The 13,179-nt window shown below is 40.1% G+C and overlaps 1 protein-coding gene across 1 annotated transcript; it reads right to left on the bottom strand.

The window, feature by feature from the left end:
* Window positions 1-263: 263 nt before the first annotated feature.
* tank (TRAF family member-associated NFKB activator) lies at window positions 264-11,476 on the bottom strand. The gene is made up of 8 exons (XM_042071519.1): window positions 11,319-11,476; window positions 10,171-10,312; window positions 9,961-10,072; window positions 9,569-9,675; window positions 8,262-8,329; window positions 8,065-8,183; window positions 6,099-6,580; window positions 264-867 (listed from the first exon to the last, which is right to left on the bottom strand). The coding sequence occupies exons 2-8, from the start codon at window positions 10,267-10,269 to the stop codon at window positions 703-705; spliced, it is 1,152 nt and encodes a 383-aa protein (XP_041927453.1). The 5' UTR covers window positions 10,270-10,312; window positions 11,319-11,476; the 3' UTR covers window positions 264-702.
* Between the last annotated feature and the right edge of the window lie 1,703 nt (window positions 11,477-13,179).

Genomic DNA, 13,179 nt, shown 5'->3' with positions numbered 1-13,179 from the left:
AATATGCCAAGCTTCTGGTCACCTAAGTATATTAACCTTAATACAGTGTTACTCTCCACATGTAACTCTTCACATGTGTAATACATGCAGTGCTTAAAGGAGGATTATCTTCTGAAAAGTGACAAAAAAGATGGTGGGGAAAAAATATTCTAAAAATATCATGTGAAATGTGGGGAGAGTTAAGTTTTTTAGGTTAAGCATCCTAATGTACAGAACACTACAGGCACCTATGCAACTAGAATATCAAATGATGATCATTCTGATCACAATCAAAGCTTGGTTTATTACATATTCTCAAAACAGGCCTACAGCTTTACACAAACAAAAAAATAAGTTTCAAACATATAAAGACTCGGACTGTAAATTGTACCTCTCAGTACCTCACAGTAACGAAATTAAATAACACGAGAGAGCCTTCCTGGTCTCCCACTTTGCGAGTGGAAAGCGAACGCACACTCAGGCTCCAGGGGCTTGTGCCGCATGTGTTTGCGCTGCGGCAGGCAACAAAGCCTGGGATGAAGCATGCATATGTCCTGGAGGTGGCGAGGGGGCCTCTGCCAGCCTGGGGGCTTGTGAGGTGGGTGAGATTTGAGTGTGTGTGTGTGTGTGTGTGTGTGTGTGTCCGTGCGTGCATGCGTGTGTGTGTGTCTGTGATGGAGGTGGGGATGGGGGGAATATTGGAGGGGGGGTGAGAGTCTAGTGTCAATTGCAGGCGCTGTTCTTAAAGTGTGAATTGAGGTGGCTGTACATGCGGTCTTGGGGTACGCTGGCGTGGCAGAAAGCACAGTTCTCCTGCTGGTGCGGCTCCGCACAGGCTGGCGGTGCAGCTACGGCCGCCGCATCACACAGCTCAGGGCTCCAGAGTGCCTGCAGATACATACACACACACACACACACACACACACACAAACATACACACACACACACATATACAGGTATACAGATACACACAAAACACACATACACACACACACACACACACACACACACACACAGGTATACAAATATACATAAAAACACACATACACACACACATACACACAGGTATAGATACACACAAAACACACACACACACACACACACACACACACATATACAGGTATACAGATACACACAAAACACACATACACACACACACAGGTATACAAATATACATAAAAACACACATACACACACACATACACACAGGTATAGATACACACAAAACACACACACACACACACACACACACACAGGTATACAGATACATACAAAACACACACACACACACACACACACACACACAAACAGGTACAGATACACACAAAACACACATACACACACACACACACACATACACACAGGTACAGATACACACAAAACACCCACACCAACATAAAGATATACACACACACGCACACACAGACACACATAGAGATACACATATAACACATACACACACACACACATACATACAAATATCAATACAGATACACACAAAACACACAAATACACACACGCACACACAAACAGACATAGAGATACACACACACACACACACATACAAGCATATATATTAGCTTATTTCATTCTCACATGCTCTGAATTTACAAAGATTTAAGCATCAAGCCTTTGCTGCAATGTGATCTTTACCCATAGCAGCTAAATAAAAAGGGAGCTGTTCAGGTAGATCAAAGAGCAGGATATACTACAAATATGTTTTTGTTCTTGCTGGGGATTTTTGTTTTGGGGGTTTAATGGGGATTTTGCCAATATTAAGTAAGACAGGATCTCAAATTAGTAAATGTAAAAGCCCCACTCATGTATGATCAAAATCAGGTTTCGCCTGAAAGAGGATGCTGTGGGATTTTTAGGCCTCTGTGGCCGCATTAGCCATGGTCAAAAGCATTATGTTTTCGGGTTGTCCATCTATCTGTCCCGATCTCGTGAACACGATAAGGCGGGGATCACATTGGCCTGTGGCAAGTGGCAGCGGCAAGAGTAACGCAACGCTCAGACCTTTACAAATTCTATCTCGTTCCTAAGTGACACAAACGGTTTGCCTAAACTGACAATTGAATAAGCTAGTGTTGCATTTTGAAAGTTGAACCAAGTTCAACGCTCAGCTTGTTCAGCGCTAGCGTTACACTAGCGCTGCCACTGTTCCACTGACGAACTATAGAGAACAATCGGAAACCTGCCGCTTGCCGCTGGTCAGTGTGATCCCCGCCTAACTGAAGAACGCCTCGAAGGCGCGTGTTTCAAATTTAGTACGAATGTTCAACTGACTGACCCCAAGCGTTATCCCCTTTTGTTATGTGACAATGAAGCAAGCCTGAAAACTATCAATGCTTCGATCAACTTATCCCCTTCCTTCTATGATGTTGTGTGCGTGAGGCTCGCTCCTCCGTCTTGAAAATAAAACAGCATTTTGAATGTTTTTTTCTATTCCCAAAACTGAAAATCAAGTTTGACCGATATTAAGTGGATTAATCTATTAGACTAGCCTGATAAATGTTGATAAATATTAGTAGCCTATTAGTAGCCTCGGCTATGTGTAAGTTGAAATATTGTTTAGTGATGAAGTAAACTATTCACAAGTAATGATGTCCATCTGAATGTAAATACAATACAGAGATGCATCAAGTCAACACAAGCTGGTGCATCTAATGTAATAATGATAACTAGCTATACTGGGTGTACAGGAACAATTTAAACTAGTTTGCTTGTCAGCCTCCTCCGTGCAAATAATGTGCGGCTTCTCCCTTATAGACACCTGGAATGGTTTAACTCACTTTGTGCGACACTGGTGTGCGGAGTTGCATTGAAAACAATGGAATCTAATGTAATTGAAAATCAGAAGCGGAGTGCGCCGCATTCATGTTGACGCCAATATGCAGAGTGTTTTAGCCATTGCTCTCCCTCTCTGCCTGTAGCATTTAACATACAGTGTGCGTTTTAGGGCAGGCTTACGGTTCCAACTCTACAAACAGTCATTAACAGAGATTCATCAATATATTACAATCACGGATACGAGTTTTGCACACAGATCACAGCCCACACAAAGTCAGTTTAGGCTCCAACTAACGTTAGCTAAATAACAAGGCTACTGCAACAAACAATGTGTTTGTTTACAAAATGTTAACTTTTTACATGCAATGTCAGTGCCATTTCCCTCTTCAACTGTTAACCATAACGTGCCGAACACCAAATTAATCCCACATGGAAAATAGGACAAATCCACACAAAAATGTCCAGCGCATGGGCTACTACAGTTTTTTACTGTTAACTTTTTGAAGTTATATATTAGTTTAAAAGGGGGTATGCAACATACAACATTGTTAGTAGGCTACCTATATCGCCCAGGAACACACATGGCACTTGGAAAAACAGAACCACATGGATTTGTCATGCTTCTGTTTGTAGGCCTACTACCAAACCTGACAGTCCTCACAACAGTCAAAATGGAAGGCAAGGCTTGGGATTTGTCAATTGGACTCAGAGATAAACTGATACAATTATGGAGGTCAAGGTTCAAGGTCACTGTGACCATGAAAGTTCCATTCTTGAGAATACTATATCTCAAAAATGCCTTGAGGGACATGCTTCAAACTTAGTATGAATATTTACTTGGATTGTAAGATGATTTTTGGAGGTCAAAGTTCAAGGTCACTGACCACATGTACCTTACATTCTCGTGAATGCAATATCTCAAAAATCAAAAGTCAAAGTCAAAGGTCAAAGTTCAAGGTCACTGTGACCATATACTTATAAACGCAATATCTCAACCAGAAATTCATGGCTGGGTGGAGGTATACCACCACAACCACTCTAGTTTATTTTTATTTTGTAAGAAAAAGGTTGAAACCTAATGTAAAATGTTCAAATATGTCAAATTATTGTGCCTTCAGGTACGACAAAAATCTAACAACACAATTTTATCCAGTTGATTATTCCTGTAAATACCTAAATAAAGGTCTGATGTTAAAGAACTCAGGAATACAGGAATATATGCGATCGCCTGGAAATTTGTACTTCACCCACAGTGGTGAGGCAGACACTCTGTGAGTCAAAGGGAGAGAAGTCCCTCTGGCCTCCAGGATTTCCCTTGGGCTCTCTGTCCATCACCACAGAGACACCGGAGGCCTGGAGACAAGGCCCTGTTAGAGAAACGTTAGCGTGTTCCACTGACCTGCTACTGCCTAGCCGTCTCATTGCTAGATTTGCTCACTGATGGGATTTATGTTGCAACACAACACTTTTGTGATACAGTGCAAAAGCACTGTACTGTGTGACTGCACTTTACACATTAGGGGATGAAATACTGGTAGGAATACTGCAATCGCAATATTGAAATTGTTAAAGGTTGTATCAGCGATAGTGCGGATACGTCACTTCTAGCTCGCTAGTCCCTCCCCCTCCCTCCCGTGCAATTAAAACTCTCCTAAACGCGCATCTCGTCGGTTATTGGTTGAAACACTTTATTTTGCCTTTGAGTGGGTTGCCAACCCTTGTTGGAAGCAATTGTTTTTGTGTACAGATCTTGGAGCCTAGGCTGCCTACAGAGACGTGTTTTTTTGACGGTCTGCTTATGGGGCAGGCAGCTAGCAGATCGTTAGGAAAGATTAGATGAATGTGATCATTTATGTTTGGGCCTTTTTGGGGCCTGCAATTGCTGATACAATCTTTAATTCATGTTATGGGGCATACACAATTTGCTGGTTTCAAAGGACAATTAACTTTGTCTGACCTTCATGGCACAAAAATCAAAATGTTGTGTGGCAAAGTAGTCCAAGTAGTAATGACATATTTTAACCATATCTAACTAATCCTCCATTCCACAAGTCTTGATATTTGATTACTGTAATCTAGCCCACAAAAAGAATTCATAGCAGACATCAATGCCACGTAGTCATAAATTGCGGTTACCATGCCGAGCATCAGTAAATAACATTGCTGTTAAACTTGTATGTGCTCTTTTACAAAAGTCTGCTGTATCAAGCGCAACATAGGACTCATTGCCTAAAAATAACGTTTCACCACAGGTAAGAAGCTGATTGTAATAATTAACCTCAATCATATATCACTCATCAGATGAAACACTTGGGACTAATCTTTGTTGTAAGTAACAAATGGTAAAAATGAAACAACTAGTTTACTGAAAGTGTATGAAAGTTCTGAAAGTGTATGACGTATGAACTAAAAATATCATTACTATCACCATCATTCTGCATGAGTCATTTAAATCAGACAAGTCTAAATTGGTATTACCTGGCTGTCTAATTACAAAGTCTATATCACTATTACTGGGTAAACATGAACATAACATATTACAGGTGTCAGTGTAGGTAGGTAATGCAGGCATCCTGTCATACAGAAACAATCCATGTCTATACTAATGAGATGAAGATATTCACACCTGCTATATCTGCGTTTCCTTTTGCAGTGTTACACAATACTATGACAGTATACCTCTCTTTGACCATGCATAATCTTCTAATGTAAAAGTACCTACTTCATATGTTAGTGCTACTTAATCTTCGAAATAGAGGATCTGTGCCAATATATAAAACCTTTAAGAGCCAAATCCACAATAGGATGGTAGTGTTTTGTGCATTTCAGTAATCCCAAACCCTTTGTAAAGATGAATGTGCAAAGTAGTTGTACAAATACAACAACAAATAAGCAAGCATAAGCATGAAATAAGCATGACTTTTCGCCATGTTATAGGCAGGTTATCTCCAGATGTGCACTCACATCTCAAACTGTCCATCTTCAAATCCTTGGTCCAACAAGATTAAATAAATGTCCTCAGCTACCCATGTTGATCACAGTCATCACTGACAATATGGTTACATGTCAAATTTTAAGACCACAACACCCCTACACCTACACCTGGCTAATTTAAAAGAACTCAAGTCATTTATACTTGCGTTGATGGCCATAACAAATGTTGACAGCGAGTGACTTACTGTATCAGTACTGTATCACTGAGTCTTATCAAACAACTTTCCACATTTTTGTGGTTGCATAAGTGTGCCTACATAATCCTGTACAACTCAGTGCTGTATAACAATTTCATTTGAGATGAGTACTCTTCATAGGATAAGTTCTCTCACCTGCTGAGGCCCACGTACGCTCTCTAGCATCTCTGAAGTAACTGAGGGTATGGAGGACGAGGGAGGCAGAGAGGATGGGTAGGCAAAAGGTTCCTTTGAGGGCTCCTCAATAGTGGGGAGCACGCTCGTCAGCAAGCCAGTCCGGTGCCCAGTGCCCGTGGGCAGCTCCACAGGCTTCTCCGGTGTGCTGTTGAGGAAGTCATACTCACTGTCCGTCTGCGGCGGGAATTTAACACTTAGCTTGGTGAGTGAGTCCACAGAGTCGCCGTCCTCAGGGTTGGCCCCACGTGAGGCTAGCGAGCTAACGGCTAACGGGCCAACGGCTAATCCACCGGCAGCTAACGAGCTAGCGGACACTGGTTCGTCCACGCTGGCTCGCACCACAGCCGAGGAGGAAGAGGACGAGGAGGAGGAAGAGAAGGAAGCCTCAGCCCGCTCGGCTGTCACGTCCGTGCACTGGATGGGCATAGAGAACTGTGGCTCTGCAACAAGAGAAAACGTATCTTTGAGAGAAATCTCAAGACCCAAACCCACCAGCAGGTAGTTATTTGACAAAGCCAGTATATTATAGCTATAGCTATAGTTAAGTAACTCACAATCATTATGGTGCTACAATGTAAAATCAATTCAAAATCAATTCAATACTGTCTGATACCACAACATAATTTCAAATTAGTTGAAATTCTATTGAAAACCTTTGCAAAGGAGATGCAGTAGCCTACTATTATAGCCAAAGTTAAATATGTGATCCAACAGCCAAAGCGCAAATTGTTTACTAGTGGCAAATCTAACCATCTCAACACAAATTCTAAAAAGTGCTAAATGTGTCCGGCTACATTAGCCTATACTGGGTTTCCTTGATGTTTTCAAGACACTTCCACATTATTTAGACTCAAATCAAATGAACACACTGGCTTGTATATTTCACTTTATATTTAACCCTATGACCTTTTTTTGCATGAACCAAGACGATCGCTGCATATCATTACAAGCACCACAAAAAACCTCGCGCAGTCTGGTAATTGTTTACAGAATTCAATTGAAACTGTTTATGTAAGATAAATTGCAACATATTAGGAATTAAAAGTGCATCAACCTATATTTACACACACATACAAAGCTATGGAAAACCTTACTTGCTGAGAAAAGCAAGCACCCAGTACAATGACCCATTGTTCCACAACATTGTCTATGACCTTGCAACCACGGCCAATCACAGTCAGTTTCAGATCGACTAAACATATACCATAATACAGTTTAAATTCCAAAACTAATCCTGCACTGTCCTTGAACGGCACTAGTATCATTGCCACTACCTACTAAAGCTGCTGGTATCACTAAGCCTGCTGCCATGATCAACGACAAATCACTCTTATTTACAACTAGCAATATACATATAAATAATATCTGAGTGATGACTGCTTTTATTGCCCATGTTCTAGATAATAGTACTTGATGTACCCACAAATACTAAATTTCTTCTAGTCTTTATCAACATTAATATCGCCATTACTACTGTTATAGTATTTAACACTGTCATTACTGGCATAATTATCCACTTTACAGTCTAGTAACAGATAACAAAGTCAACAACAGCATGTCATGGACTTCTGCAGTTCCCAAAATAATTTTACATGTAATTAAGTACAGGTATCCACTGAGCTATATATCCTTACAAAAACAACCATTAACATAAGTGATAATTGAACACCATAGAGTAGACAATAATGTCTGTTTCTGCTACGGTCAGAGGTCACCTCAGTCGACCAAAAGAGCTGAGGCCACAATAATTAACTACAGGATCAAGCCTAACTAAAATGCATAATTACTCAAACTGTGTTGTGACAACACCATCTTTAATCTAATAAAATTAGAGCGAACCAGCTCTTCCTCTCAGTAAAAATGAGTATCTTTGAATAAGGGAACATAAAAAAAAATCCCCTTGCACACCGTCCTAAAATTTTACCATTTGCAGAATCATTCCCTCTGTGTATTCTTTTCAGGTGATCTTTCTGTTTTTTGGTGAGCGTCCTTATCAGCTGGAATTTCCCCTGAATTTCCTGAAAGGCTTCAAGGATGTTTTCACTGCAAAAAAGAAGGGCTTGAGTTTAAACAGTGTCATATTTGATGTTCGTGAGGCAGATGTTTGTGTTTCTGACTTACGTTTCACTACCACTCACTCCAGCAACAGCGTGAAGATGCATCCCCGAACAGTCCCTGATATCATCCCCCTATACAATGACAAAACAATACCAAACTTACAATGTATTTATTATACACACAACTCATGATCACTGCAATATACATCTCTTACCAATTGTATAATATTATCTTGAAACCTACAATACAAATAAATTTTGAAATTATCATGGTAACAACTGATATTATTTTAGATGCTAACTAATTGAAGGTAGGGGCTAACTAACTAAATGTAAAAACTAAACTAAAAGCCAACAATATATCGAACAGCACATCTCCAGTCCTCTCAGCTCCACATGATGGCTGAGCATTTGTGGAAATACAACTCTAGTGCCATCTGTTGGTGAGCAGATGTTTTCTTTCTACAGACTAAAAATAAGTTAAATGCTGTTAAACTGAGCCAGTTTCTGGAGAATAATTTATCTGAAGAATGGTCAGAGACCATTACTGAGACCTTATGCTGATGCTTTGAAGCCAAAGGCTAAAAAAAAAAAGTGCAAATTCAATCCACCAGTGGCATTTTCACACATCGGTCAGCAAAGCAGTGTGGCTGAGCAGGGCCGCCCAAGAGGTGTGCCATTATGAGAGCCCGGCACAAAAACTGACACAGTTGAAACAATTATCAACACAAAGCTGTATTCAACCTGACGGAGGTCGACAGTCACATGCCAGGTCCAGGGCGACACAAAATGTGGAAAACAATTATACAGTCCATTCTGCGGCCCACAACAACTAATATACAGAGTACTTTACACCTCACTTTATAACACTTCTGGATGAGGACTACTTATACATGGCCTTTAGTTATTTAGGGTCTGGGAAATGTAGTCCACATGCATGTTATTCTAAATACAACATGCAAGTTCGGTTGTCAAAAATAAAATATGCCTGAACCCACCATAGCGATGAAACAAAGACGCCAAGATACTATGCCTTTCCACCTAATGTTTTAAACGTATGTACAATATGCTTGTTTGCCTTTTAAAGTTTAAGAGACATACAAGCACATGGAACATGGCATGTGCAGCTTGATTGGCAAATAAAGGTGCAGAGTATTGGAAATTCTGCATTCTGTAACATTTTTTTGACAAAAAAAACAAAAAAAAAACACACACTGCATTTTTACACTACAATACACCAGGCAGCACACTACAGTGTCCAGGTTCCCCACTGTGCCATCACATGTGGTCTGCACCAACACTGATGCTGATGTGATGCAAATAGAAAAGCTGGGATCATTTTCCCACCCAAACCAGCACCAGTCACCATACCAGGAAGTGGTTTGTCCTATAGGACCGCGAGGATGACTTGTTGGGGCGAGGTGACAAAGGCTCAGCTTCCTGTTTTCGGTGGCCAGTCTCGTAACACTTTATCTCACCTAAAGGACAAGAGGACATAGCCATTACATAACACATTTATAAATGTGCCAAAATGCATGTATAAATGTCTGAATACATCATGACAATTACATTTATTCATTTACATTTACTTTAGAAGAAAACTACCGCTGGTGCACAGGTGTTGCACCTTTTTGGCCTGTTTTTCACATTTTAATTATTGTTCATAAAGCAACTGTGACATCATTGCTTGCGTGCTTTGCACAACACAAAATATTTTTTTTGTGGATAGTCAAGGTTCCCATTTGTTTGGATGCTTCACCAACCTGAGGCATGATTTGTTGCTGAAATTAATTGAGCTTGAAGTCTAGAAATCTGTTGATTTTGGTCCTCTATCTGCTGTTGAAGCTTCAGTGTGTATCTTTCATAATAGTCAGTCTGCAAAAGTGAGAGTTCTGTTATATTTCCTGGTATTAGTACAGCTCTGCAAAAATGTTCTACATGTCATGGCGATATTAGGATGTTCTTTGCACTACCTTTTGCTTCAGTTCCCTCTTGGCATTGTCTCGCTCAATGGAGGCTGTGCGGTAGGCTTCAAAGGCTTTGTTGAGCTGGTCAGCAATATTTTTCTCCATACCTCGGACCTCAGAACCATCACTGACAGATCGCTCATGAGCCCTGCACAGACACACAAATGCAAGAAATATTTAGTCGTAATAAATTCTTTTGACAGGCTACACTTCATCTCAGTCTGTTAACACATGAGATTGAGAACAACTATGAGAACAACTATAGCCTATGTAAGTGAAAGTGAACTTTATTTGACCATGGCTGTACATTTTAGAAATATCTTTTCCATGCTGACAAGCGCAGTGTTTAGGACAAAACTGTATTCATAGCATATATGCCGTGTTTAAATGTGAATAAATTGGTGTGAGATCTCTCTCCTGCAAGCAATTTATTGACCAAATATTTAATATCTTATTCAGCTTGAAAAATATGATTATGCCTACAATTATGGATAGCCTTGGCTAAAAGAATTCGTTGTTTTATAAATTACTTTTCAACAGGCAAGCTTTACCAAATGATTATAAATAGGGCCTATTGCTGTTCACCGAAATCAGCTAACATATATACCACTTACATTTTCCCCTTTACTTAACAGGGTCATGAAGAAATACGTCTAGCTGGTCTATAGACCCTAATGTTGCATATTGCCAACAATTCTGCTTTTGAGCTGTGAGCCAGATAGCCTAACCTATTGACAATGAATGGCGTCTCATAAAAGCGAGGTTTGTCTGTTATGGCTCAGAAATTATTTTATATCCTAATTAGGCTACTTTACACCTATTTCAAAAGCGGATATTTCCCAACTCCTCTATCGTTATGCCTGATCATCGCAGAACAAATTGAGTTAAAGGCACAGGCAACCAACTCACGGTCGTGTTGCCGTAAGTAGGAGTCTGTGTTGAATGCATGGGGTTTGAAAGTTGTGCAGAAATAGGCTGTAGCCTATAAACGCGAGATTTAATTGTCAATAGTTAAACATCTAACATAGTTGATTCCATTTTCTATAGGAAGTGAGTTACGTGAGACGAACTACAGTCAATCTTGGAAGTTAAGACTCCAATTCACAAAATGGATCAAGAGCTGAATAGGCGACTAAAGCTAGTTGTAAACTTACCTTCAGCCGAAAAGTTCCGAGAGACCTACATTTGTGAGATATTTTGAGACGGCTCCAGCCTTAGCTGTTTTTCACGAGGTAAGAGAGGAAATGATATATTTCACTCAAATGAACATTCTACATGTTTTACAATGCGTTGGGAACTTCCCTCGGGGAATCCCCAGCGCCCTTGACTTCCGCGTTTGCTTGTGCCTGGCCAATCAACTCTTGAATAGCTAGATCATGTTGGATGTCTGCTAGCAAGCTGTGGGTCCTGCTTTCAGCCTACTTGTCTGGATTGTTGGTCTGGTTACAAATGTCAGGTTATGTGCACGGTAGGCTACAAATGTCTTCTCCTCAGTGCAATGCTATGTGTTCAGACTGATGGATTTGCAATGCATATAGTGCTTCACACATAGTGTAGCTTACTTTAGGATCTATAGTCATAGAAAAATGCTACAGTGAGTTGCCTCCATGCCCATTTTAGTAAATAAAGTGACACTCATACAAAATGCCATCGATCGATCATGACATGCAGGAAAGGACTAACAAATTAGGTAGCCTACTCGGCCTACTCATTTACCAGAATGGCCATATATAGGCCTACTACATGTATGTAAAAGGGAAAAACGTTGTATTTAATACAATGCCATTGGCTGTAGATGCAGGACATATTATGATGTTTCGTTGGTCTATCAGATAGTGATCTAAATAAAAACAAGCTAAACCTTTTAATGAGAGCAGTTCTCTATAGCTGCCAAATGTTTTCCAACCCATCTGTGTATCAAGGAACAGAATGTCTTATTCAGGTAACAGGTGCCTTCATGACATATTTTGTATAGCCTACTGGGCATCTCACTGTAACAGGTGCTAGATTATCCCAGACTTTTATTCAAAAATGGCAAAAAAATGTTTAATCAATTCATATTGGATTTGTGAACGAGGAAAATAAATGACTACATTTTTTAATAATGATAAAGCAGATGTGATGAAAGACCAAGATATGCAAGTCCATGAACTCACAACATTGATAGGCTATCTGCAGATCTTATGAAGTCCCAATGGTTGTTAAATATGCACAATGCAATGTTTACTTTGTCCTTGTAAAGTCCCATGATTGTTATCAAAATATATAAATTGTGAAATATGCAGAATGCAACGTTTGCTTTGAAGAGAAAAATGTCTGATACAGTAGGCTATGCTTGCATCATCCATGTGATTCAGCTTAATGTGTGGTGTGCTGTGTGTTTGCTTGCTTCATTTGCCACTTGTCAATTCAGTTACACACATGTCCAAATCCAAATGCACATTCACTACCAACAGAAACTATGCTTTGCCTGGACATTTCAGTATTACTGAATGTTATGTGTATATATATGTCAGCAGTCCTATGCTGCTGAAAAAAAGTGTCACACCAGTAAGGCTATTATTAGTTGTGACGTTACAGTGGTTTCATACTGAATATGACCACCAGGTGGCAGCTAAGAGTAAACAGGTTCACAAAAAGACATGGAGGCCATCAACTTTGGGTCACCTGAGGGCGTACAGATGAGAGCTGTAAGACATGTTTCCCTGTCTACACTACAAAAACTCCTTGCAGTCTGTTTTTTATCATGAAGAGTATATGTTTTCATTAAAAGCCAACTCTGAAACTCTGAAAACCAACACTGTTTGGCAGCTTATGTTTAAAAGCAGCCTCTCATAGATATTCTGCCCACCACACTGGAATGCCAGAAACCTCTGGAGCAATATAAAAATGGGTAGAAGTGAAATACATTCTTTGCATGTCTCACAGCAGGCGAACGGCATGGAACACATCTAATGAAGCCCGCACAAAGCAGAAGTCTCCTGAGAAAAACCACCAGCCTGAATCATGAGAAAG

This window comes from Alosa sapidissima, chromosome 2 (assembly GCF_018492685.1).
Source record: "Alosa sapidissima isolate fAloSap1 chromosome 2, fAloSap1.pri, whole genome shotgun sequence".
Lineage (NCBI taxonomy): Eukaryota > Metazoa > Chordata > Actinopteri > Clupeiformes > Clupeidae > Alosa > Alosa sapidissima.
Note: the sequence above shows the minus strand (reverse complement) of the source record. Positions and strands in the feature narration are given on the sequence as shown.